The sequence below is a fragment of the Ammospiza nelsoni genome, chromosome 27 (assembly GCF_027579445.1).
Source record: "Ammospiza nelsoni isolate bAmmNel1 chromosome 27, bAmmNel1.pri, whole genome shotgun sequence".
Taxonomy (NCBI): Eukaryota; Metazoa; Chordata; class Aves; order Passeriformes; family Passerellidae; genus Ammospiza; species Ammospiza nelsoni.
In genome coordinates, this window is record NC_080659.1 from 3,603,678 (window position 1) to 3,629,559 (window position 25,882).

The window sequence follows — 25,882 nt, forward strand, 5'->3', positions numbered from 1 at the left end:
GCGTCCCAGGGAGCCGCGCGCGGCGCCGGCCCTGCCCCCAGCGCGCCCCGCGTTCGGCCCGAGCGGAGCGGAGCGGAGCGCTGGGCTCGCCCGCTCCCCCCGGCCCCCCGCGCCGCCCCCGCCCCGCGGGGAGCGAACATGCTCCTCCGGCTCCCCGAGGCCGCCGCCGCCGGCGAGTGAGGAGCCGCCGCCGCCGCCGCCCCGGCCCGGCCCGGCCCCGCCGCCCGCCCGCCCCGGCCGCAGCCGCAGCCGCCCCGCTTCGCCCAGGCAATGACAGCGGCTCCGGCCCCGTCCCCGCAGCAGATCAGGGACCGGCTGCTGCAGGCCATCGACCCGCAGAGCAACGTGAGTACGGGCCCCGCGGGCCCCCGCCGCTCCGGGCCGACCCCCGCCCGCCGCTCCCGCCGCGACGCCTTTCTCCCCCTCCCGGGGCCTCCGGGGCTCCCGCCGGGGCCGCCCCGGCCGCCGCGGAGCCTCCTCTGCGGGCGGTAGCGCGGAGCTCCCGGCGCGCCGTCCGCCCGGGGTCCCGCAGCCGGCGGCGCCTCCCGCCCGCGCCCCCCGGGCCGGGAGCTCAGGGCCGCCCCGCTGGGGGCTCCGGAGGCCGCTCCCCGCCCGCCCGGGGCCGCGGCCGCCCCCGCCCCGCCGCCGCTCGGCGCCCCGGGCCCGGCCGGTGCTGCCCGGCCATGCGGCGGGCGGCCCGGCCGCCTCCCCACGCCAGGCCGCGGCTCGGGCGCGGCCTGCAGGGGGCTCTGGGCCGGCCCCGCCGCCGCTCGCCGGGACCTTCCGGGGCGCCCACCTGTTCCTCGGGCCCTGCGGCCGCTCCGGCCGCGACCGGGGGCACCCCGGGCTGCGGGGACGCCGGGAGGGCTCCGGCGGTGGCTGCGGGGCTCTGGAGCTGCTCCAGCACCGAGCAGCCTCGGTCTTCGCTTTTATCCCTTCTTGCAGCGCCGTAATGAGCTTATGGGCTCCTTCTGGGATGTGGTGTAAGCACAGAAGTCAGCGTGTATTTTACCTGTAAGTGGCCTTAAGCGGCGGTTATCCAAAGGATCATTTGCTCCTTTTAAGGGTTTTTTGGCTCATCCGAGCAGTTCTCCGCTTAGGTGTTTATTACTGTGAGAGGACTGCAGGGCCCTCAACCTGTCCAGTTTTTGAGTCTTAGATCAACATTCACTGCCGCAGGATGCCGAGGTGGGTCTGTCTTGGCCATCTGCAGCTTGTGGAGGCAGCCTCTGGTGCATCAGGCTGAATGTGTACGTGTTATTTTAGGGTGAAATGGTGCTTTGGTTCCATCAGAGTCATACCTGCTCCTGTCTGAACAAGTGCTTTTTTGTGATAGACCTGCATCAAAGTGCTAAAGTAGCCAATAAAGTTATTGTCATTTGGAACCCCTCCCGGAGCAGCCTGTCTGTGTCATGGGGAAGAAAAATCACTCTGGCCTCGTAGGTTCTGTAGAACTCCCTGGGCTGGGCATCTGAGCGGAGCTGCAGTGTTACACATTGGAGTAACAGTAACAAATCCTGGTGGTAATTGTGAGCTGTTAAATGTCAGCGTTGTCTGAGTTTGCAGTACTTTAACGTGGATCTTGCTGAAATGTCAGTTAGTGCACTTCATGAATCCTGTTTGCTCTGAGCTCTCTTTCTGTGGCTGCAGATTTTTCACTCTATACGTGAGACTGAGTGCCAACCTACTTTAATAAAATTCTAGCAGATCTGTGGTGTCTTTTGACTTGAGAACTGTCAGCTGCAGTGGTTACCCTAATTCTGGTGTTACTTTGTCAGACACTGTGGCTGTGCAGAGCTAAGCAGCCAGGAAGTCAATTTTGTGATGGATACTCTTCCCTTTCTCCACACGCTGATGTTTCAGGACGCTGTTGTGTTGTGTGAGGACGCAAAATAACCAGGCAGCTCCCTGCTCCCAACAGGTCAGTAGCCCCTTAAGTTTAGGAGTGATGTATGTTAAATTATAATTCTACATACTTGATACTTATCCAGGGCAATAATCGGTGGCAGAAAAATCAGCCCATTGTTGCAAAGTGCCTGTAGGCAGGGTCTGTCTTCCAGTTTAACCTTTTCTTGGAGGAGAGCAGAGGTGGTGTAGCTGAGGTTCATTGTGCAGGCTGAGAGCTCAGACTCTTGGCTCCAAAGCACATGGAATATGTGGTGGTGTTGACTGTTCACTACCTGGCACGTCACTGGCACAGAGGGAAGAAAAACTTACATTTTGAACACGCTTAAAAAGCAGATTTTGAGTTTAATCACAGTTGGGCACCATCATGAGAGTATAAGGAGCTGCTGTGCTGTTTTCCTGCTGGGAGAGTCAGTGCAGCCATGAGCTGCTGTGCCTGCAGGGACTCATGGAAAGCTCCAGCTGCTTTCTGCTGGCTCTCAGAATCCTCTCCTGACAGCATTACTTGTGTTCAAACCTACAGCAGACATTGTTGCCACTGACTTCCTCATTTACCAAGAAGGTCAAGCTTTGAGGCCTAGATTTAATTCAAGTTTTTCGGTGTGTGTGTTTCTGGAGAAGGTGAAAGCTCAGGTGGGCAAAACCAGTCCAGTTCTATGGGGCTGAGGAGGGAGAAGATTGTTGGTTCTTCATGGTGCTTTACTGTAGAGTCTGTAAATTTAAGCTTCACTTAAATTCCCTAACACATCCCCTAACACAAGCTGCCGTTGTGGATTTTTATTCTGAGTGGTTAGTTGGATCTTGGTCGACTCACAGGTGAAAAAAAAAATAGGACATAAGTTTCTCTACCTCTGTTGGGTTGAACTGGTCAAAAGGATGGTTTCCCCAAGCTTGCAGAACCTGCTGGCCTCAGGAAATCATCTCCTGTGCTGATTGTTCATCTCCAGCTGCTCCATACAGCCCTGCTGACTCGGGAGCAATATTGAATTTACACATGTTTAGCACTTGAACCTCCTCTAGTAATTGCTGCAGAATGTATTTATAACTTAGTTTCTCACACTTAGAGGTTACCTGTGTAAATTCTGAACTATTTCAAAGGAGACCTATAAGAAATAAGCTATTTTTAAAAGAACTTACATCATCCTAGAAGCCACCCGGGATGTCTGGTATTGTGTCTTCATTTATTCAGCCTTTTCTCCTCGAGGAAACATATGGGCAAACCACTTCTGCTCCATGACCTAAGCACTGAGTACCAGCATCCCTTTCCTTCCAAGGATTCTGGGAGAACATAGCAGGAGGTGGAGGAGAGCAGGAGTTCTGTTCTGTGAGGTCTCACAGGGGAGATGTTCCTTGATTCTGGTGGGAACAAGGCTGAGAAACCACCCCTTCAGAACCCCTTTGCCTTGGTAACTCGTGCTCTGTGCTGCTGGGGGAGTTTATTCCCTGATAAAAGTCAGGAGTAATGAGAAATGTTGATTTTTTTTTTTTTTTTTTTTTTTTTTTTGCTCTGTGCACAAGCCTGTCGTTTCCAGCCAGCTGCTAGAATTGTGCTTGCAATTAAATGGTTCCTCATGCTGAATATGTAGCAATCTGTTCCTGTTTTTAAATATTAGATAATAACTTCATTATTTGCCATTAGTACCCCTCTGTGACACAAACCCAGCTTTGGTTTGAGTGAGAGCCTGCATTGTGTGCTCCCTGTGAGCTTGGGCTTGGCTCTAACTCAGCCTGTGCTTCATGCAGTACCTCAGGACCTTCAGCAGTGGTCCATGGCCTCAATTATTAATAATTAATTAGCCCTTGTGTTGGAATATGTTGGGTGGTGCATTGGCATGGGCTGATCTCCCAGCTGGCACAGATTGCATGGTTAAAGATGCTTTAAAGGCTGTTTTCTCTGTTGGTTGTGGGGGCAAAACTCCCCCTCACCAGCGGTACAGGTGCTTTCCAGTAGTGTCTTAAGAAGGTGTAATAAAATAAATGTAATAAAATAATAAATATATGTAGAAATCAGGGGAAGCAGCTTCTTCACTTCTGAGGGTCCCAGCGATTTCTTTGGGTGCAGAAGTGTTCTGTGTGGGCGAAAGTAGACTAGGAATGGCTCTTGCTTGAGCTTTATCCTTTTCTGTGAGCCCTAATGAGCTTAGCAGTTTTGAGGGAGGTGCAGAGAACCTGTTGTACCTCTTGCCCTCTTTGTCCCTTTCCTCACTCGCAGCTCATCTCGTTTGGAGCAGCCTCACATTTTGTGCAGGAGGGCAGCACGTTGTTCCAGGTGTGTGACAAAATGCAGGGGCTTGGGGAGCATTTCTTAATGTGCAAGGTCTAAAGTGTTATCATGTCAAGCTTTAGTTTCAGATAAAGATTTGGGCCTGATGGTGAGAGTCCCATTGCATTCAGGTTTTTAATAATAACTTTAACTGAGATCTGTATTTCTTAATGCTCTTTATTATAAACACTTGGATTCACTTGAATTCACTGTGTGGGGGTGGTGATGCAGTTGGTTTGAATATTGCTTGTCCACTTCTTTCTGAAACAGCTTATTTGGTTTAGTGGCAGTGCAGGCTGTCACTTCTTGAGAGGAGTTGGAGATGTAAAAACTTTAATTTACACAGTGCCCCTTGTAGCAGTGAGACCATTCTGAACTTTGAGGCTGCTGAGACAAAATCTGAGTGAACAGAGATATCAGAGAGGTCAAAGCACGGGGAATGCCAGACTGCTTTTCAGTTGTTAATTCCTTGAAACTCCCCACGTTGCAGTGATGATGGCAGTAGTCATTTGCTCTGAAGCTCTAATTTGAGTGTTTGTTTCGGCAGCAGTGACAATTTAAATAACACCCACTTCTTATTCCTGCTACACACACCCATTTTATGTGCACAGGATGGTGCGGTGAACTGAACCGAGGAATTGATCAGGATTTAAAGAAGAAAAAAGGCAATATATAGATCTTTTCCTAGGTAGTTTTTGATGTAACTCAATTATTTGATAAAACTTCTGGTGCATCACAAATAGTTTTGGCAGCAGGATTGGGTCCAAAAGTGTTTAAGTGAGTTTGGAAGCAGAAAAGAGCATCCTGTGAGGGTGGGGAGGCTCTGGATCCCTGGAAATGCCCAAGGTCAGGTTGGACAGGGCTTGGGGCAACCTGGGACAGGGGAAGGTGTGGGAGGGGAATGGAATGGGATGGGATGGGCTTTAAGGTCCCTTCCAGCCCAGCCCAGAGTGTGATCCCATGAGGAGTGGAATGCTGCTGCTTCCTGGGTGCTTCCCTGCTGCCTTGGGAGCTGGCAGGAGGGAGGTGTTGTCACCTGGAAAAGTCAACCACGCCTGTCTGGGTTTTTTGAGGTGACAGTGGCTGCCTTATGGTCAAGTTTCACTTGCAGAGCCTTTTTTTGTTGCTGTCACTTGTGTGTGGCTCACAGATGTCCGGAATTATCCTGTGTTTGTGGGCATGCAGCAATACAGGGGCTCTGAATGTGTCCTGGAATAACTGGGAAACATCTTCACAGCCAGCCAGGAGGATGCTCCTGAGTGTAAGTCATGAGTGAACTCTGCAACTCAAGAGTAAACCACCACCTTCCACTAAAGGCTGTGTGGACAATGCTCCAAATGCTCAAAAATTGGATTGATTTGGCTTGAATCCCTGAAGCTGCCAGTGGAGCTGGGAGAGCTGCTGGGATCACGTCCCCACCTCCAGCTGTTCCTGTCCCCTCCTTTGTGCTGACCCAGCCAAGGAACTCACCTGGCCAAGCCCTGCCTGAACAGGGGCTCCTCAGGGACCCCTTCCCATGGCCCAGCTCCTCCTGGGCTCAGAGAGGGGGAATTGTGTGGCAAGGAGAGGTGACAGAGGTGGTGGCAGCTCAGGCTGTCCTAGAGCAGCTTGAGCCCCCTCACATTGTCAGACTGCATCATCAAAAAGCTTTTAAAATCCAAATTATAAAACTTTGCAGCAAGCACCCATCTGCACGTGCTGTATGTGGGCCCTTGGTGGGAAACAAACCCTGAACGCTCAGAGGCTGCAGGGAAAGAACTCATGAACACATTTTTATTGGTGTAGCCATGAAACAGCTCCTGAATGGAAGCACCAACTTTTTGTAGGGAATATAAATACAGGGAATAACCTCTGGCAGTCACCAGGAGCCACAGCTTGGAACAGGGTCCTTGCAGGAGAGATGTGCTGGAACAAATTTCCCAGAGAGCAGAGGACCTGTGCTTGGTGCTGCTGTGATTTGGGATGTTCTGGACCCTGTGTGAGTGCACCTTGGCACACCTTGATGGCAAGGGAGCAGGGAGCTGAGCTGAGCAGCCATCCTGGATGGGATGGGCATGGGATGGGTATGGGATCCTGGATCAGCTCCTCCTGCCAGGGCACTGGAGCCTGGCACCAGCAGGGACCAGAGGAAAACTCTCCAAAGCTCCCATGTGCAGAGGGACCCAACCTGTGCCTTGGGAAACAGGAAAACTTTCAGCTCAGGCTGTCTCAGAACTCTGGGGCTGGGCTGGGAATTCCAATTTGTCCTTTTGGGGGGTTTTGTCTGATAAGTTGAGGTGAGCCCAGTTTAGGGGTGGTAAGCTGTGCATGGTTGCCTCTTTTTGGGGTTTTGCTGTGGCCACATGACGCATCAGCACTGTCATCCTGGCACCTCTGGCTCCTGATGAAAGCAGCTCCACTGCAGCTGAAGCTTTCTCTCCCTCTGAGATCCTTTCCCAGTTTCTTCAAGAAGCTGCTGCAGGTGACAATTAGGGTTTCTTTTTTTTTTCAGGAACCACAAAAATTTCAGGAAACGGGAAGGAGGAATTGATTCTGCCTGCTGCAGAAGTTTGATGTTAGTCACGATTCACTGCTTTTAAGGCATAGTTACTCCAATACATTAGGCTTGGAGTTAAAATTAACTTACTATTAAATTACTACTTCAGTGTAGTTTTTTTTTACATAAAAACATGTCTGTTTTGGCTGATAATATTTTGCTGCTATCTCTTCTCACCAGTTATGTGCTGATAACACCAAATATACTCCTTAGGTCTGTGTAATGTGGTAGGATGTGGCCCCACTTTTACACTTGGTTTTTAAAGAAATAATTTAAGGTAAAGGTAAGTAAGTACCTCATATTCAATTTAATGTAAATGTAGGTTTGTTTATTCAGTGTTCTAACAGCTAAATTACTCTTTCTGAGGGTAAATTCATGCTTTTGGTGTTTGGAATAATATTTAAGTGCCAGCAAATTGCTTTAATTTGAGGTGCAATCTGCTCAAACTCTGCAGAGAATTGGTGTTTTCAGGGGCACGGCTTTCACAGGGCAGCCATGCATGCCCGAGTGTGATTGTTAATATCAAAATATACAATTTTCAGCATGTCCAAACAGTCAGTGGCAGCAATTTCTGCTGAGGAGTCACTGGAAGTAAAGCACAATTAGCTGTGTTTTAGTGAACAGTTTCTAAGCCAGCAGCTGGGGAGGAGGGATCCTGCATCCAAGGGATTCAGGGACACGCTCAGCTGGGCGTGTTTTCAAACTTGGAGCTGTGGAGACGACTGCAGAGGTGGAAGTCTTGTCTCAGAGTGACAGCCAGTGCTTCTGTGAGCTGCTTTCTCACATAGTTTCCATGCAGGATCAGCTTGCAGAGTATCACAGTTATAGTACAGATCTGGAGGCTTTGATTTGTGTTTTTTTAAAGAGTGTAAAGCTGTGGAAGGTAGAGGAACATGGGGTTTTTTCCAGGTGGTGATGCACAGTCATAAATTGTCTTTGGTGAACAAATTTGCAGCACATCTACAAATGTCTGTAACTCAAGGCATCACTTTCTGAGCAGGTCAGTACAAAACACTCCTCGAGCTCTGTAAATTAACTGCAGCAGGCAAGGACAGGGAATGTCTCTGTGGAACTTGTCATCCTGAAAATTCCAGGAAAAAGTATTATTTCAGTATTTAATGCTTGGAGAAAGCACAGCTGATTCTTGAATAGAGTTGAACTCAGTGAGGTGGAGGAGAAGATGCAAGAGGTGATGTTTCAAATTTCTTTGTGAAATTGGGTGCCAGGAGCCTGGCTACATCCTGGAAAACTCAGTGTCCCTTGTCTTGTGAGGAGGAGTTTGTCTGTCAAAATAGGAGCTTTGGGGTTTTGACTTCTGTATTCTCTTTGCTGGACTTTTCTCTGTATAATTTGGCATCCTGAAAGTTCCAGGAAAAAATAATATTCCAATATTTAATCCATGGAGAAATATTATATAAATTCCAGTATTTAATCCTTGGAGAAACCATAGTTGATTCTTGAATAGAGTTGAGCACGATGAGGTGGAGAAGATGCAAGGGGTGATGTTTCAGATTTCTTTGTGAAATTGGGTGCCTGCAGCTCATTGATTTGGATTTATTTGGATTGAACCCCTGTGCTGACACTGCTCAGGAGCCTGGCTGTGTCTTGAAAAGCTCAGTGTCCCTTTAAGGAGGAGTTTGTCTGTCAAAATTGGGGCTTTGGGGTTTTGACTTCTATATTCTCTTTGCTGGACTTTTCTCTATATAATTTGGCATCCTGAAAGTTCCAGGAAAAAAATAATATTCCAATATTTAATCCATGGAGAAATATTATATAAATCCCAGTATTTAATCCTTGGAGAAACCACAGTTGATTCTTGAAGATTTCTTTGTGAAACTGGGTGCCTGCAGCTCATGGATTTGGATTTATTTGGATTGAACCCCTGTGCTTACACTGCTCAGGAGCCTGGCTGTGTCTTGAAAAACTCAGTGTCCCTTTGAGGAGGAGTTTGTCTGTCAAAATTGGGGCTTTGGGGTTTTGACTTCTGTATTCTCTTTGCTGGACTTTTCTCTGTATAATTTGGCATCCTGAAAGTTCCAGGAAAAAATAATAACCCAATATTGTATTTAATCCTTGGACAAACCACAATTGATTCTTGAATAGTTGAACACAGTGAGGTGGAGGAGAAGATGCAAGAGGTGATGTTTCAGATTTCTTTGTGAAATTGGGTCCCTGCAGCTCATGGATTTGGATGGATTTGGTTTGAACCCCTGTGCTTACACTGCTCAGGAGCCTGGCTGCATCCTGGAAAACTCAGTGTCCCTTGTCTTTGGGGAGGAGTTTGTCAAAATTTGGGCTTTGGGGTTCTGACTTTCTTATTCTCTTTGCTGGACTTTTCAAGACAGGCTGCCAAGGGGCTTCAACCTCGCTGAGGCTTTCTGGACTGGAAATTGAGAGGTTTTTGCCACTAGGTTAGAAATAAGCAGGCCAGGTTGGAGCTTCCCCATCCCTGGAAGTACTCAAGGCCAGGTTGGACCAGCCTGGGACAGTGGAAGATGCTCCTGCCCATGGCAGGGGGATGGAATGAGATGGGTTTTAATGTCCTTTCCAACCCAAACCAGTCTGGGATTCCACAATTCCACGTTCTGTGTTTAAATATTGAAAAATGCTGCTGAATCCTGGGTTCCTTGCTCCTGCCATGACCACACAGGGCAGTTGGCTCGAGTGGAGCTGCTTTTACAAACCCTGAGCTGAGAATGCTCCATGCCCACCTTCCTTTATTCCCTGGCCAAGGTAGAAAAGGCATTTTGTTTCCAAGGAGCTGCTGAGGATTGTGCCAGTGGCTGGAATGGCCAAAAATCCTGCAGAGATTCCTGGGGGGCTTTGCTTTCCTGACAGGTGACATTGTCCTGAGGTGACACAGCCCTCAGGGAACAGAGATATTTGGAAATATCTGACTGGCAGCAGTGTTTAATCCAGAGTTTGGAGAGCAGTAATTCTAGGAGATGTGTAAATTGATTTCAGTTTTTTTGTTCCATGTCCATAAAATTTGTTTATGCTGACAAGAATTCACTATTGGTAACAGTTGTTGGAAGGATACAGTGACTTCTCCACAAACTTTCTCAGTTTGTAACACTATTTTTTCTCAGGTTTTGTGAACAAGCTCACCAGGCCTAAACTCTCATGAGCAGTCACATGAGCATCTTGCATTTCAGTGTGATAAATTGTTATATTCCACAAAGAATTCTACATTGTGTTCACCTCAGCCTTCTCTATCATTTAAGGAACCAGCTGAGAAACTTGCCTAGAAATTTGAGGAAAGTTGGCCTGCAGCATTTAAAGTACACTGGGATGGTGATAAATGGTTTTACTTTTTAAAAAGAGTGAAAATTCTGTGTTGTGGGGACATTAGTAGGGCCTTTCTGAATTGCACTCAGCTATAAACTGCTCTCTGTTAGCAGCTTTAAGGGATGGGTAAAATAATATTTAATAAGTATCAATAAAGGGGTTAATAACAATATTTAATAAATATCAATAAATGGATGAGTAATAAATATCAATACAATTATTAAATAATATTAAATTAATATAAATAAATTATACTTTAATAAATATTGAATATTTATTAATTATATTTATTGAATTATAATTTAATGAATATTTAATAACTCTTTAATAAATAGTTAAGTATCTGGGTAGATACTTTAAGGGATGGGCAAAATAATATATAATAAATATCAATAAAAGGGGTGGGTAAAATATTACTTAATAAATATTAATTAATGAACAAATAATATTTAATAAATAAAATAAATTATATTTTAATAAATACAATTTAATAAATATTAAATATTTATTATTAAATATTTAAGTATATGAGTAGGTACTTTAAGGGATGAGTAAAATAATATTTAATAAATATCAATAAAGGAGTTAATAATATTTAATACATATAAATAAAATTATTAAATAATAGTTAATATGTAAAATAAATTATATTTTAATAAATATACTTTAATAGATATTTAATAAATATTTATTTAATGAATATTTAAGTATCTGGGTAGATACTTCAAAGGGATGGGTAAAATAAGGGGAGGTACCAGCAGTGAGTTCCTTAAACAGAAAGCCCCAAGATGAATCAGAAGGGCACAATTTAAGGCTGGATTTTCTCCATGTTCTGTATTATTCTGCCTGAATAATCACCCAACTGCATTGAAGTAGCACCAGTCGTCCCTGTGACTTTGCTTACACAGCAACCTCATTTTATGGCTCTCTAAATTTTGAAGCAATAATTTTGGACTTCAGTTCGTGGCTCATAATAAATAGTAACTCCCAAGATTTGTCTGGTTGAAGTTTCTGTACAGGAGGAAGAGGAGGAGAAATGATTTTCCTGTAGACAAGGAAGGTGTAGCAGAGCTGGATGTGGGGTTGAGGCGTTTGAGGGTGAGTCTGAGGTGGCTGAAATGGTGACAGAACCTGAGTGGGGACAAACTTTGGGCATTTTTGGGATCACATGGAGCACAGTGCTGGGCAGTGAGGTTGGAAGTGATGAATTTTTAGGTCTTTTACAAAACAAGCTGTTTCTTAGGGTTACCTGTATGGATCTTTTTGAGAGGACAATTCTGAATTTCTGCTCTGAGTTTAGTGTGGAGTAGATTGAAATGGTGTGATGTGATTGTGCTCCTTCAGTGTCCCCTGGCATGGCTGGAAGGGACTTTGTGTGGTCCATCACCTTTCTGGAGCAGCTTCTGGACTTGTCTAATCTGTTCTTAAAGCTCCATCGTGGCTCAGGACACTGGAGAGATTATTTGAGTGCACTGGAAGCTCACTGGTTATTTCTGTGTGCAATCAGTATTTGTCTTGTTGCAAATTAGGCCAGTGAGCATAAAAACAGTTGATTAACATTTCTTTATTATGACTAATAACGCAGAGGAAGGTTTATTTCAAGCTTCATGTGTCTCTTTCCTATTTTTTTTCAATGTGGTATGAAATGAAAACTTCAGCTTTATGTTATTAACCCTGTTTTCAAAGCATGGTTATCCTGCTGTCCTCTGACCTGCACTTGGTGTATGTTCTTGCACTGTTGCAGTTTGATATAAAAATGTAATTCCAGCTGAATTAGATTCCTCTGCCATTCATTACAACTTGGAAAACAACACTAAATTATCTTGCTTGCAGTTTGGTGTGGTGGATGCCACCAGGAGTGGCAGTGGCTGCCTGGGGTTTTGCTCCATGATTTTTGTTCTGTTCCTTCAGCAGGAATTTTTACCAATTAAATGATATTTCATGGAGCCTCTTTGGCTAAAATCAGGCTAATGAATTTTTATTTGTCCAGCTTCAGTTTGGTGGAGTGGGTTTATTGTGGAGTGTGGAAAAAGAATTTGGGGGGTCACATTGCAGTGAATCTTTGTAAATCTGCAGCTCAGGGCTGGCACTGCAGGCACGTTTCCTATGGTGTTATACAAAATGTTTAGTAACTGTTGAAACCAACAGGTTTTTCTTTCTGTAGTAACAAAAATGTCTTTCAGTTCCTGGCTAATAAACGTGAATGGAGAAAAGTGTTTCACTGTTGCTGTTTTCTGTTTGCCTTCAAGACATTTTCCTGTGGCACAGGGAGCTGGGGGTGTGCCTGGTGTTCATAGTTTGTATTTTACTTTTTACTACTCCAGCGGATTCTCCTTTTGTTGGGTGGTTCCCCTGTCTGGAGTTTGTTCCTGCTGAGCTTTGGGTGCCTCCCTGGGGATGGGGAGAGAGAATTTCTCCCTGCAGAGCTGTTCCTGGCACTCCCAGCTGCTGGGCTTGGTGTCTGGAGGCCCTTGGTGAGTGCCAGGGCAAAGTGGGCTTTGTGCTCTCTTGGCTGCTCAGGGATGTGCATGGGCACTGCTCAGGGAAATATTTCAGGTCCACTGGTTCCTTCACACTGCAGAATTGTATTTCTGACTTTCCTCTCATTTGCTGATCCTGCCTTTGTAAAGCATATACAGGAAAGTATCTGTATTATGTTAATTTGCCATTAAATTAAGTCTCAGTACGAATAAAATATATGTAGATTGGTTTGATTCTTTAAAGTAGACCTGGGAGTTTTTGATCTGGAGGTACAGATGATGTTTCCTGTGCCTGCTCACTCTTTGGACTCCTCTTGGTGCTCAAGGAGCATTTTATCTACCCCTTGTTTTGCAGCACAAATTTCTGAGCAGTTTTCAAAGCATGAATTTCTCTGTCATAGAAGATTCTCCAAGTGAATGAATTATTGAATTATTTTCAACACAAATAATTGATTCCTTCATGTTTAAAGATATGTTTTACCAAATACCATTAGAAAACTGGCCTCCACCTTTAAGAATATTTTTGTGTGCTGGTTAGTATTGAATCTTTGCTTGGCAAACTGACTTTCAGACATTTTCAATGTGAACAAAGTATTATTTAGTGTTTTACCAGATACCATTAGAAAACTGCCTTCCAGATTTAAGAATATTTTTGTGTACTGGTTAATATTGGATCTTTGCTTGGCAAACTGATTTTCAGACATTTTCAATGTGAGTAAAGTAGTATTTAGTGTTTTACCAAATACCATTAGAAAACTGGCCTCCACCTTTAAGAATATTTTTGTGTACTGGTTAATATTGGATCTTTGCTTGGCAAACTGACTTTCAGACATTTTCAATGTGAGTAAAGTAGTATTTAGTGTTTTACCAAATACCATTAGAAAACTGCCTTCCAGATTTAAGAATATTTTTGTGTACTGCTTAATATTGAATCTTTGCTTGGCAAACTGACTTTCAGACATTTTCAATGTGAGTAAAGTAGTATTTAGTGTTTTACCAAATACCATTAGAAAACTGCCTTCCAGATTTAAGAATATTTTTGTGTACTGCTTAATATTGAATCTTTGCTTGGCAAACTGATTTTCAGACATTTTCAATGTGACTAAAGTAGTATTTAGTGTTTTACCAGATACCATTAGAAAACTGCCTTCCAGATTTAAGAATATTTTTGTGTACTGGTTAATATTGAATCTTTGCTTGGCAAACTGACTTTCAGACATTTTCAACAATGTGAACAAAGTAGTATTTAGTGTTTTTCTAGATACCATTAGAAAACTGCCTTCCACCTTTAAGAATATTTTTGTGTACTTGTTAATATTGGATCTTTGCTTGGCAAACTGACTTTCAGACATTTTCAATGTGAACAAAGTAGTATTTAGTGTTTTTCTAGATACCATTAGAAAACTGCCTTCCAGATTTAAGAATATTTTTTGTGTACTGGTTAGTATTGAATCTTTGCTTGGCAAACTGATTTTCAGACATTTTCAATGTGAGTAAAGTAGTATTTAGTGTTTTACCAGATACCATTAGAAAACTGCCTTCCAGATTTAAGAATATTTTTGTGTACTGGTTAATATTGGATCTTTGCTTGGCAAATTGACTTTCAGACGTTTTCAATAATGTGAGCAAAGTAGTGCATGGTCATCTTTTTGGTATGTTGTGTCTGTGAATAGTATCTGGTGTTCCCTATCTTTAGACAACATCATGTCACACTGGGGCTGGGGGGAACTGTTAATAGATCAGCTGCAAGGGAACTGAACTAAATACCAGCAGGTTGTAACCTGAATTCCAACTTGGTGTGTTTGGTCTGTCCCTTTGAACAAATGACATGACAATTTTCTGTTGCTGTGGGTATTATCAGTGTCTGGTGTCTCATAGTTCCTACACAAAATGCTAAATAAACTCTGCACTGCTGTATTGCTGTTGTCACATTTAAATAAAGCCTGCTGTGAATAGCAACTTCTCTCTTCTCACTTCATATTCCATATTTTAGATTATTGTGAAGTGGGTTTTGTACAAAAGCAGTGTCAGGGCAAGGTGAGGGGGACCCTGATGTGGGTTAGGAGCTGCTGCAGGTGACACTGAGAGCTCCAAGAAAGGGACAGCAGTGATGCCATCACCCCTGGAGCAGGCACTGCACCTCTGACAATCAGCTCTGCCTCCCCAGCAATATTCACCTGCAACCTGGGATGTTCTTGAACATTTTCCTGCCCTCCCTGAGGAGATTCACTGCCCTGGAGCAGGGAGAAGACAAAAAATGCTCCTGTGAACTTCTGTCTGGACCCTGCTGTCACCAGAAACTCCAGCTTGGCAATGGACACCTGGATTTGTGTTTGTAGGAAGAAAAAGATCCCTGGCCACCTCAGCAATATTCCCCTTCAATCTGGGATGTTCTTGAACATTTTCCTGCCCTCCCTGAGTAGATTCACTGCCCTGGAGCAGGGAAAAGACAAAAAATGTTCCTGTGAACTTCTGTCTGGACGCTGCTGTCACCAGAAACTCCAGCTTGGCAATGGACACCTGGATTTGTGTTTGTAGGAGTAAAAGATCCCTGGCCACCTCAGCAATATTCCCCTTCAACCTGGGATTTTCTTGCATGTTTTCCTGCATTCCTTGAGGAGATTCATGGCCCTGGAGCAGGGAGAAGACCAAAAATGTTCCTGTGAACTTCTGTCTGGACCCTGCTGTCACCAGAAACGTCCAGCTTGGCAATGGACACCTGAATTTGTGTTTGTAGGAAGAAAAAGATCCCTGGCCACCTCAGCAATATTCCCCTTCAATCTGAGATGTTCTTGAACATTTTCCTGCCCTCCCTGAGTAGATTCACTGCCCTGGAGCAGGGAGAAGACAAAAAATGCTCCTGTGAACTTCTGTCTGGACCCTGCTGTCACCAGAAACTTCAGCTTGGCAATGGACACCTGGATTTGTGTTTATAGGAAGAAAAAAGATCTGTTCAGTCTCCCACAGTGTCTCCACTTCTCTGCTTGCTTCTGTCACATTGCTTTGGTGCTACAGGTGGGACGGTGTTGCAGAACTTTCTCTGAAACCATCAAAATTTGGAATATTTATGGATATTTTGATGAAGTAGTTGAGTATGATGGGAAATCCATTCTCTGCAAAGCAGTGTGTTGTGATAGCTGTGTGCTCTGCTCACCATGCCCATGGTGGAGTCAGGCTGGGATTGTTGTGAGCTGTGATTTCAGGAGGATTGATGGTGCCACACTTTGGTTTTAGAGGATTGTCAGTGATGGGCAACTCCAGGCCAAGTTTAAATATCCTTTAGAAACTTGTGAAGGCTCTAATGTGACTCAGAAGGATGATGTTACTGTATTAAATGATGCCTTTTGAATTTTGTGGTTGAAAAGAGCCTTTCTACCTGAAAGGCAGGGATCGGCATGAGCAAGGTTTTTTTGGAATTGTGATTGTTTTTCATGTGCACATAAAGAGCTGCTCCTTCTGCTCCTGGTAACTCAAAGCTGGTTTGTCATTTATCACAGTCTAGTCAGGCTTGCAAAGATCTTTGGAAACATCCCTGTGAAATATTAAAAAAAGGAAAATTATTGTTTTATCTGAGTGTCTGCAATAGAAAGTTTCTGTAAGATTTGTTTTTCAGGCTGCATGAGAGAGTGCAGGCTGTGCTGTGTATGCAGGCAGGACAGGAAGGTGTTCTGGGGGTGCTCATGTTGTTTTTGGGGTCTGGGCTGGTGTATCAGCAAAGGAAGGGAATCAAACATCCCACAAAAAACACATCCCAGCACCTGGAAGTGGTGGCAGAGCTTGTTTGGATGCTGAACTTGCTGCTGCTTTCAGATTTCCTGTGGAAATGGAACTGGGAGGAAACAGCTCAACCTTCCCCAAAGTCCCTCAGAACTGCTCTGTAACACCCTGAAATTAGTCACTGACTTACTCCTGCTTTATAAATGCTGAAATAAGATTAAGATGGCAGTTAAAAAAAGAAAATTAAGCTGCTTGATCTTTTCCTGAGAGTTCAGAAACTGCTGCTTTTGTCTGAGGCTGGAGTAAAAGCATTCAGTGCTTAACTTGGAAAAGATCTCAGCAATAGTATGGCTGAATGGCTGGATCACTTAAGGAGCCTTGCATGGAATAAATAAGATTTGTTTTCTGTGCCTGTCATTAGGGTTGGCTGGAAAGGATTATCGTGGATGACTCAAAGCAGATGTTCTCAGTAAACTTTGGAGTGAGTTAGTGTGTGTGCCCTCAGTGCTCTCAGCATGGGAGAATTTGGAACACCTTATCAATTCCTTATCAATTACTTTGAGCTGTTTGCTGCAAGATCTTAAATGGGCGTCCTGGAACTTGTTTTGGGGGGTACTAAGGGGTTGCAGTGTGAGCAGAAATAGAAACTAAAATGCAAATTCCTGACTTGCTGACCTGGGGCTGCTGAATTCCCTGTCCTGCTCTGCTCCCTGGCACTTTACCTGTCTGTTCTGTTCCCAATAAGCATCTTCAGTAGCCCTTTGTGTTAATAAATGATCATTTCTGGTGCTGCTCAAAGCAGGTTTGGTAACATTATTGTCACTTTGGTTATGTGACAATGCATGAATTTTATTGTTACAGTTGGTTTAAGGTGAATTGGTGTGCAGGATGGGTGCGCTGCTGTGAGCAGGTGATATTTGAGGTGTTTTAGGAGGTCCTCTTGTTTCTGTCACTGTATTTAACTGCACTACAAGAAATTTCATAATCTGTGTTATTTTAAAATAATCCAATATGATTTTTACTATAAGCTCCTCTTTATGGCACTTTGGATGAAACATTCTGAAAAAACCACACAAGGGGAAGGGAGGACGAGTTGTTAAACGTGCTTGAACATTTTATATATTTATTTTCAAAGAATTAAGCTTCCCTAGAGATCAAAAAAAAAGAGAGAAAAGGAGAGGAGCTGCTGGCAGTTGTCTGGGTGTGAGATGTTCGTGCTCTGCTCAGCAGTTGCTCCGTGACAGCGCGTTCCCAATTGGTTACAAATGTGTGAGGAATCCACAAGGGGTGGTTCGTGTTCCAGCAGGAGCTGAGGGTGCAAGGCCACTTTCAGTGCCCGGAATTGGCACCACGTGTGCCCAGAGCAGGGAGGGGATCCCAGGCTGGCAGTGCAGCTGGGCTGGGCCAGGGGCATCCTCTGCTGTGGGCTGGCACTGGGGATTCCCTGAGCACTTTCACCTTCCTGAGCTGTGTGTGCACATGGATGGATCATTTTCCTCATCTTCACCTTCTGACAGCCCAGTGACTCTTTTTTACCATCAGTTTTTTATTTAGATAATGAATATTTGGTATCACTTTCCTCATCTTCACCTTCTGATAGGCCAGTGACTCTTTTTTTGCCATCAATTCATGTATAAAATGAATATTTGGTATCACTTTCCCCATCTTCACCTTCTGATAGGCCAATTAACCCCTTTTTTTACCATCAGTTTTTTATTTAGATAATGAATATTTGGTATCACTTTCCCCATCCTCACCTTCTGTTAGGCCAGTCACCCTTTTTTTTACCATCAGATTTTCATGTAGATAATGAATATTTGGTATCACTTTCCTCATCTTCACCTTCTGATAGGCCAGTGACTCTTTTTTTGCCATCAATTCATGTATAAAATGAATATTTGGTATCACTTTCCCCATCTTCACCTTCTGATAGGCCAATTAACCCCTTTTTTTACCATCAGTTTTTTATTTAGATAATGAATATTTGGTATCACTTTCCCCATCCTCACCTTCTGATAGGCCAGTCACCCTTTTTTTTACCATCAGATTTTCATGTAGATAATGAATATTTGGTATCACTTTCCTCATCTTCACCTTCTGATAGGCCAGTGACTCTTTTTTTGCCATCAATTCATGTATAAAATGAATATTTGGTATCACTTTCCCCATCTTCACCTTCTGATAGGCCAATTAACCCCTTTTTTTACCATCAGTTTTTTATTTAGATAATGAATATTTGGTATCACTTTCCCCATCCTCACCTTCTGATAGGCCAGTGACTCTTTTTTTGCCATCAATTCATGTATAAAATGAATATTTGGTATCACTTTCCCCATCTTCACTTTCTGATAGGCCAATTAACCCCTTTTTTTTTACCATCAGTTTTTTATTTAGATAATGAATATTTGGTATCACTTTCCTCATCCTCACCTTCTTTTAGGCCAATAACCCTTTTTTGCCATCAGGTTTTCATGTAGATAATGAATATTTGGTATCATTTTCCACATCTTCACCTTCTCATAGGCCAATAACCCTTTCTTATTGCTATCAGTTTTTTATTTAGACAATGAATATTTGGATCACTTTCCTCATCTTCACCTTCTGATAGGCCAATAACCCTTTTTTTTGCCATCATTTAGATAATGAATATTTGGTATCACTTTCCTCATCTTCACCTTCTGATAGGCCAGTGACCCTTTTTTTGCTATCAGATTTTTATATAGATAATGAATATTTGGTATCATTTTCCTCATCCTCACCTTCTGATAGGCCAATGACCCTTTTTTTTTTGCCATCAGTTCTTCATTTAGAAAATGAATATTTGGTGTCACTTTCCCCATCCTCACCTTCTGATAGGCCAATAACCCTTTTTTTTGCCATCATTTAGATAATGAATATTTGGGGATTACCAGTAACTGCAAAAATAATGTAGCAGTTAATGGTGTGTGCAACAGAGCCTTTTTCACTCTGGTAATTCATGGTCTAAAATATGTGGTGGGAAGGGGAGTATCGTGTTTTGCAAGTTTAAAAATATTTGTCTGGAAACTCCCAGAATTGAGCTTTAACTGTTCTGAGGGCTCTGGTTCTAAAAACTGAAAAAAAACAACCCTGATGTTGTATATTGCTTAAACTGTGGTGCTAAATTGTCCTTCCTGGGCTCTGAGGGCAGGGCAAGGGTCAAAACATGGAAGAAAGTCAGAGCACTGAAGTGAAATAAGAACTAAAATATATCAGAATAAGTGCTCTAAAAGTTAAGCGGAGTTTTACCAGGCCTGACCTCATGGCAGGGCTTTAAATATCTGCAGAATAAAGAAAGAACCAGGACAAATTAATTCATCTTTGGCCTGGAGTTGGTTTTACACCCTATAGGAGTTGGAACCATTCAAAGCCTGCATGGACTTTAAATATAAATTTGATAAAAGTGAATCTAAAAATCAGGACAAGTGTTTGATCACTAACCAGGTATCTGCTAAATAACACAAAACTCCTAAATAGCATTTAACAGTCCTAAAGGGATGGATAAAACATGGTGTGAGCCCAAGGTTTTCTGAAGGGAGGAGATTTCAGCTCCTGGTGTTCCTGTGGGATCTTAATGGAGGGGTAGAACTGACTTGGAAAAACCAATTCTTACACAAATCAGTGTTTTAAGAGGAAGAGTTGTGCTGGGAGGGCAGAGCTGCCTGGTGATGATGATGATGGTGATGATGCTTCTGATGAGGTTTCAGGATGATGTAGGATCCCTGCAGAGGTTCTTGCTGAGAGATTTTTCTCCCATGCACTTCACATCCAGTTGAGTCATAAATGCAATTAAGCAATAAATGAGACTGTGATTCAAGTTTTCCTTTGCTTATCTTTTAAATCTGTCTCCAAAGGCGAATTAGAAATTCCAGCTTTCAGCTCTCTTAACATCAGGTAATGGAAACAAAGATCTCTCTATAGGATCATAAACTGGTGTGGGTTGGAAAAGCTCTCCAAGATTAAAGAATCCAACCCAGCAGTGCCATGTTTACCCCTAAAACATGCAGTGTGTGGTTTCTGATGGAAACCATGAAAATCACACGTGTGCTGAGCATGTGATCAGAGAAGCTGATCCTCACCTCCTCAGGGGATTGTGCAATTCCTCCTGCCCATGTCCAGCCCAGCCAGGGGTGGCTGATGGTCTGGGGACACCTGCTGGGCACAGCCCTGGCCCAAGGAGGGACCTGCAGGCTGGGACTGCTGTGTGCAGAGCAGGAAAAGTGGGATTTGCCATCAGGAAAAGTGATTCTGGGAGTGGAACTGCAGAGCAGAGGCCTGGGTCAGTCTGCAGTGAGGTCTGAAGGATTCAACTCCACATTTCCCACTGCTGCTCCTGCTCTTGCTCCCCTTAGGTGTGCTCAGTTATTAATTGATGCTTTGCACAGGGGTCTCAGAACTTTGTTTCTCAGTTTTACTGCCACTGTTTCCTTGGGTTTTACATAAGAGTGTGGTTGTTACAGCTCCTGCAGTTTCCAACTAGGTCAGTAAAAATGTCCTTGTCCCTATTCCTTGAACAATCAGCTCCCTAAACCAGACAGTCTGATAGCAGTTTGTGATTAAGGCTTCCAGCAATTATAAAGTGGAAGGTCTTAAATTACATTTGTTAACTAAGACCAGTACATGAAACATGAAGTGACTTTGTCTTCCTTGTTGCAGATCCATAACATGGTGGCAGTGCTGGAAGTGATCTCCAGCCTGGAGAAATATCCCATTACCAAAGAGGCACTTGAGGTATGTCACCCTCTAAACATGATTTTTTTTATATTTATAAAAGGACTTTTCCTTGCCTTTCTCATTCCCATCAGAGCTTTTTCTGGAAACACAATAGATGGATTGCAAAGGATTCACAATTAAGATATTATTTTGTCATCTAGCTGAACACAGGATCCTTTCTGGGCCCAGATCAGTATTCTGGGCAGCACAGTTCCTGTTTGTGCAGGGCACTACATTAATCATCACTTGCCACTGATTAATTCTGTTGCACTCAGCAATATCACCCTGCACTTCTGGTCACCTTTGTGGACATTTGGTGACAAAGCACCTAAAATCTGAAATAGGAAAATTAATCTTAAATGCAGTTCAGCAGGTTTCAAGGCCTGATATTTGTGGTGAGGTCAGGTGTAGGGAGAGCTGAACTCTCACTGGTCACTTGTAGAAACACCCCAAGGAACTTTTGTGGCTGAATTAGATATTTCTTTTTCACTCTTTGTATTGAAATTAGCGGTGTTCTTGCTTTTAACTGTTGCTTAATTACAACTCCACCTGTATTTCAACATATCTATGACAACAGGTTGCATATTTCTCTCACAGTCTGGTCTGTGTTCTCCTTTGAAGTACTTTCCTTAAGAAATCTGACTTGTGGAACAGTTCTTTGTTTTCAAATGTGCTCTGGGAACAATCAAACATTTCCTTCCGCTCACGAAACCACCTTGGGACTCCCTGGGAATGTTGTTTAATTTATTTTTTCATACATTTCCACAAGGCTGGAGAGTGAAGGGAGAGGAGAGAGGTGGAGGAACGAGGTAGGACACAACTCACACCTGGTAGTCAGGTTTGTCAAATGGAAACTTTAATTGTTAACAAGTTGCTGTAACAGGCAAAGATCCTGGAATTCTTTTCTCTTGGCTCTCTCTGCAGATCTCTTACTTTCCTTGTGATAAACACACACCTTTGGGTGCTGCATTTCCCCTCGAATCTGAACCTGCACCCTTATTCTTAGAGGTTGTTTCTCATTAAAGAATTCCTTTCTAACGTTTTTCCCAGCTCTCCTGCTTTTACCAGGGAATAAAGACAGCCTGACTTGAAACCTACAGTCAGTTTCATGTGGCAGAGCACTGGACTAATCCTTTCCAAAAAGATTAATTCAACCCTTAAATGTTTAGTGTTTTTAACCAGGTGTTTCTCAGCATTACAAAGCAGAACCATTCCTTAAGAATTTTGCTTGGAATGATGTTTGTAAAGCACCTTGTCTGTCTTTGTAGGAAACCAGACTCGGGAGGCTTATCAATGAGGTGAGGAAGAAGACATCCAATGAGGAACTTGCCAAACGTGCCAAGAAACTGCTGAGGAATTGGCAGAAGTTGATAGAACCCGTAACCCAGAACGAGCCAGTGCCAAGGGGGCTGCCCAACCCGCCGGGATCAGCAAATGGAGGTGCCCACAACTGCAAACCAGACTCCCAACTCCCTGCTGTGCCCGGCGCCAAGCCCATCAGCGAACTGAAAAGCAGGAATGATATCCAGAAACTCAATTCTCCAAAAACAGAGAAACTGGGAAATAGGAAAAGGAAAGGTGATCACAGGGACGGGCATCAGGGCCCTCCTCCCCCAAAGGTCTCCAAAGCTAGTCATGAAGTATTACAAAACTCTTCACCCCCTCCAACCAATGGGATTGGAGGTAGTCCTGAAAATTTTCCTAGTCCTGTAGACATAAACCTACATGCAGGGCCTGAAAGCAGCAGGACAGATCTCAGTGAAAACGATAAACACAATAAGATCCCAGTAAACGCTGTAAAACCTCACACCAGTTCTCCAGGACTTGTAAAACCTTCAAGCACTTCCTCATTACTAAAGACTGCAGTGCTTCAGCAGCATGATAAATCAGAAGAAGCCACGGGCCCCCACCAGCCCAAGAGCCCACGCTGCTCCTCCTTTAGCCCCAGGAACGTTAGGCATGATGCATTTGCTCGGCAGCACACCACGTACTCACCAAAGGATTCGATGCCCAGTCCATCTCAAAGGTCTCAGTTCGCGGACGCCGCGCCGGTGCCGTCGCCGCCTCCATCCCTGATGCAACCATCCACACCTCCCATGCCAGCCAAGAGACTGGAGTTCCCTGCTCAGGCGGCCCCCGAGGGGGCACAGCACTGGCAGGAGCAGCAGGGAGCCCCCGAGGGCCAGCACAGGCACACAGCAGGGACACTTCAGCAGCACACGGCTCCCGGCTGCAAAGGCCACCCCGGGGAATCGCACATGGGCTTCCCACAGGACACTTCCAGAATGGACAGTGATGATGCTGCTTCAGGGTCTGATAGCAAAAAGAAGAAAAGGTACCGACCCAGAGACTATACAGTCAACTTGGATGGGCACGTGATAGAAGGGGGTGTGAAACCTGTAAGGTTAAAAGAGAGAAAACTCACTTTTGATCCCATGACAGGACAGATAAAACCTTTAACGCCGAAAGATCCTTTGCAGGTAGAAATCCCTGCACTAACTGAACAGCACAGGACAGAAACGGAAAAGCAGGAGCAAAAACCCAACCTGCAAAGCCCCTTTGAACAAACGAACTGGAAAGAGTTGTCCAGAAATGAAATCATTCAGTCATATTTAAACAGACAGAGTAGCTTGCTGTCTTCATCAGGAGTACAGACTCCAGGAGCTCACTACTTCATGTCTGAGTATTTAAAGCAGGAGGAAAGCACTAGAAAAGAGGCTAGAAAGACTCACGTTCTAGCTCCTAACAGCAAACCTACAGACTTGCCTGGGGTCACCAGAGAGGTCACGGGCGATGACCTCGACAGAATACGTGACCACAACTGGCCGGGCGTGAACGGTTGTTATGACACACAGGGTAACTGGTATGATTGGACACAGTGCATATCCTTAGATCCACACGGGGATGATGGGAGATTGAACATCCTGCCTTACGTCTGCCTAGACTGAGAGCAGTTCTGCTAAGCACGCTTTTCCCACCTGCACTTAGCAGAACTGGCAGACACTGATGCCACTTCCAGCTGGAGAGAGCCTCCTGTCCTGGACAAACAGGCCCCACGAGCAGAGGGGGGGAGGGAGCTGGGCCTTTTCCAGCTCGTTCCTTTAAATTCTCCTTTTTTGTGAAATGCTGCTACCAGTTTACTAACAATTGCAAAAGGAAGGCATACGAAGGTTTGATCAGTTGAGTTTAAAACTCTTATAGCGAGCCAGCTATAAAAAGTGTTAGTCCCCAAGAAGTGAAGAGGATTTCCAGCACTTTCTGAATGCCGGAATCTTATTACAGGCAGGTACAGAGAAAAAAAAAAAATTGTGGAAGTTACCTTAACAAAATATGCATCTATTTATTTGACTTGATTTGGGTTTTTATTTGGCAGTGAGATATTCGAGAGACAATGTGCAAAAACTGTAGTTTTATTTCTATCACATCTCTGAAACATGATTGAGTTATTTAAGAGTCATGTGGTACGGAGATTGGGTTTTAAACAGCAGGTGTTGCACTGCAGGCTGGGCCACCAGCTTCAGCTCAACATTCCATAGGCATCCACATATTTTAGTCTGGTTTCAGTTTAAATCCAGTCTCTGAGAAATGCTGCAAAAACTAGATGTTTAACGATATTTTTTGATCCCACCACCACCAGCCAAATATTTTTCCTCCTTTTCCCTTCCTGCAAACTTATAGGTAAAAAAGAAAAAGACAAAAAAAACAAAAAGACAAAAAGAAAAAAAAAAAAAGAAAAAAAATCACCTTTTCTAGAATCTAAATGTAATGAGGGTGCTACAAGTTTGTAACTGTACTGTGAGAGGGAAAAAGGAAGCCTGTTTGTATGCTGGAAATATACTTGTTACCATTCCTTTAGATATTGTTTGCCTTATGGATATCCATCATAAACGCAATTTGCAAAAACAAAGAGCCTTAGTGAATGTACAGTAACTAGACTTCTGTGTTCCTGGGATGCAGAAGGGAGCAACTTTGCTATTTGGTCCTTTAAGTGGACACGTTGTGATATAAATGTGGAAATAAAAAAAATTTGCACAAACCAGTTTGTGAATTATTTATATACACACTCCACTTGTTTTTCCCCTTGAGTCTGCTCAGTTCAGCCCAGCCAGGGGAGCCCTGGCACCAGGGACCCCTCAGAGCAGGGAGGTGGAGCTGAATCCCTTGGACACTGCCCCAGGGAGAACAGGAATGTCTTCCAAGAACCTCGCTGTGCTGTCCAGTCACACAGGGTGGATCTGTTTTAACTCTGGAGACTGATAACCCAACTGCTGATAATGTACCTCAAAGTCTAAAGAGATCAGATTTCATCTTTGTAATGTTTTATTCCTGTTTGTTACAGTGCTTTCTGAAGCAGCCTGGGGTGTGGAAAGTGAAGGATTATTTCTATTAACTGTAATTGCTTTAATATTTGGGACTGTGTTGTTTGATGCAGTCCCCACTGTTGGGCTTCTGTTCAGGGGGTTGGGGAGGGGACACTATACCAAAAATATTCCTGGGTTTAGTGATGTTAACTCTGTTAACTCATCTGTGCTGGAGGTGAGCCCTGGCAGGAGCTGTCCTGCCTTTGAGGGTAGAGTGAAGCTCTTCCCTGATTTTTCAAAGGAAGGTGCTCCTGGCCAGGCCTGCATGGTGTTGGTTCATTCCCTGGAATACAACTGATGAAGTCTGGTTTTATTTTTAAGTCATTCTTGTTCATCATTTATGATCTGACTGTTACTGAAATGTGTGGGTATCTCAGAACTAACAATGTCTGTGTGCTTCCATTTCTGAAATCTGAGCTCTGAGAGTGAAACCAGAAGTGGTTACCAAAAAATGCATCCAAGTATATTTTCAGTTTACTTCCATTTTGTCCTTCTGCAGTTGCTGAGGTTGAGCAGTGTGGTTTAGAGCTCCTGTCCTGCAGCTCAGATTGGATGGCAGAGGGCTAAGCTGCTGGTCATTTTGGAAATGCTTAAGTTTTGT

General features: G+C 44.1%; 1 protein-coding gene across 3 annotated transcripts; it reads left to right on the forward strand.

The window, feature by feature from the left end:
* The first annotated feature begins 237 nt into the window (after positions 1-237).
* MED26 (mediator complex subunit 26) lies at positions 238-24,956 on the forward strand. Of its 3 annotated transcripts, none has more exons than XM_059489721.1 (3): positions 239-345; positions 20,864-20,938; positions 22,189-24,956. In XM_059489721.1, the coding sequence occupies exons 1-3, from the start codon at positions 271-273 to the stop codon at positions 23,866-23,868; spliced, it is 1,830 nt and encodes a 609-aa protein (XP_059345704.1). In that variant the 5' UTR covers positions 239-270; the 3' UTR covers positions 23,869-24,956. The 3 variants fall into 3 exon arrangements, with proteins under 3 accessions (XP_059345705.1, XP_059345704.1, XP_059345706.1); XM_059489723.1 differs by lacking the exon at positions 239-345 and adding an exon at positions 6,942-6,987; XM_059489722.1 differs by lacking the exon at positions 20,864-20,938 and having other exon boundaries at positions 238-345.
* The last annotated feature ends 926 nt before the right edge of the window (positions 24,957-25,882 follow it).

What these genes read in the sequence shown, in the direction of transcription:
- MED26 (XM_059489721.1), top strand. Translation starts at nt 271, where the DNA reads ATGACAGCGGCTCCGGCCCCGTCCCCGCAGCAGATCAGGGACCGGCTG. An exon ending in CCATCGACCCGCAGAGCAAC is followed by an intron (nt 346 to 20,863) that starts GTGAGTACGGGC and finishes TCCTTGTTGCAG; the next exon opens with ATCCATAACATGGTGGCAGT. An exon ending in TTACCAAAGAGGCACTTGAG is followed by an intron (nt 20,939 to 22,188) that starts GTATGTCACCCT and finishes CTGTCTTTGTAG; the next exon opens with GAAACCAGACTCGGGAGGCT.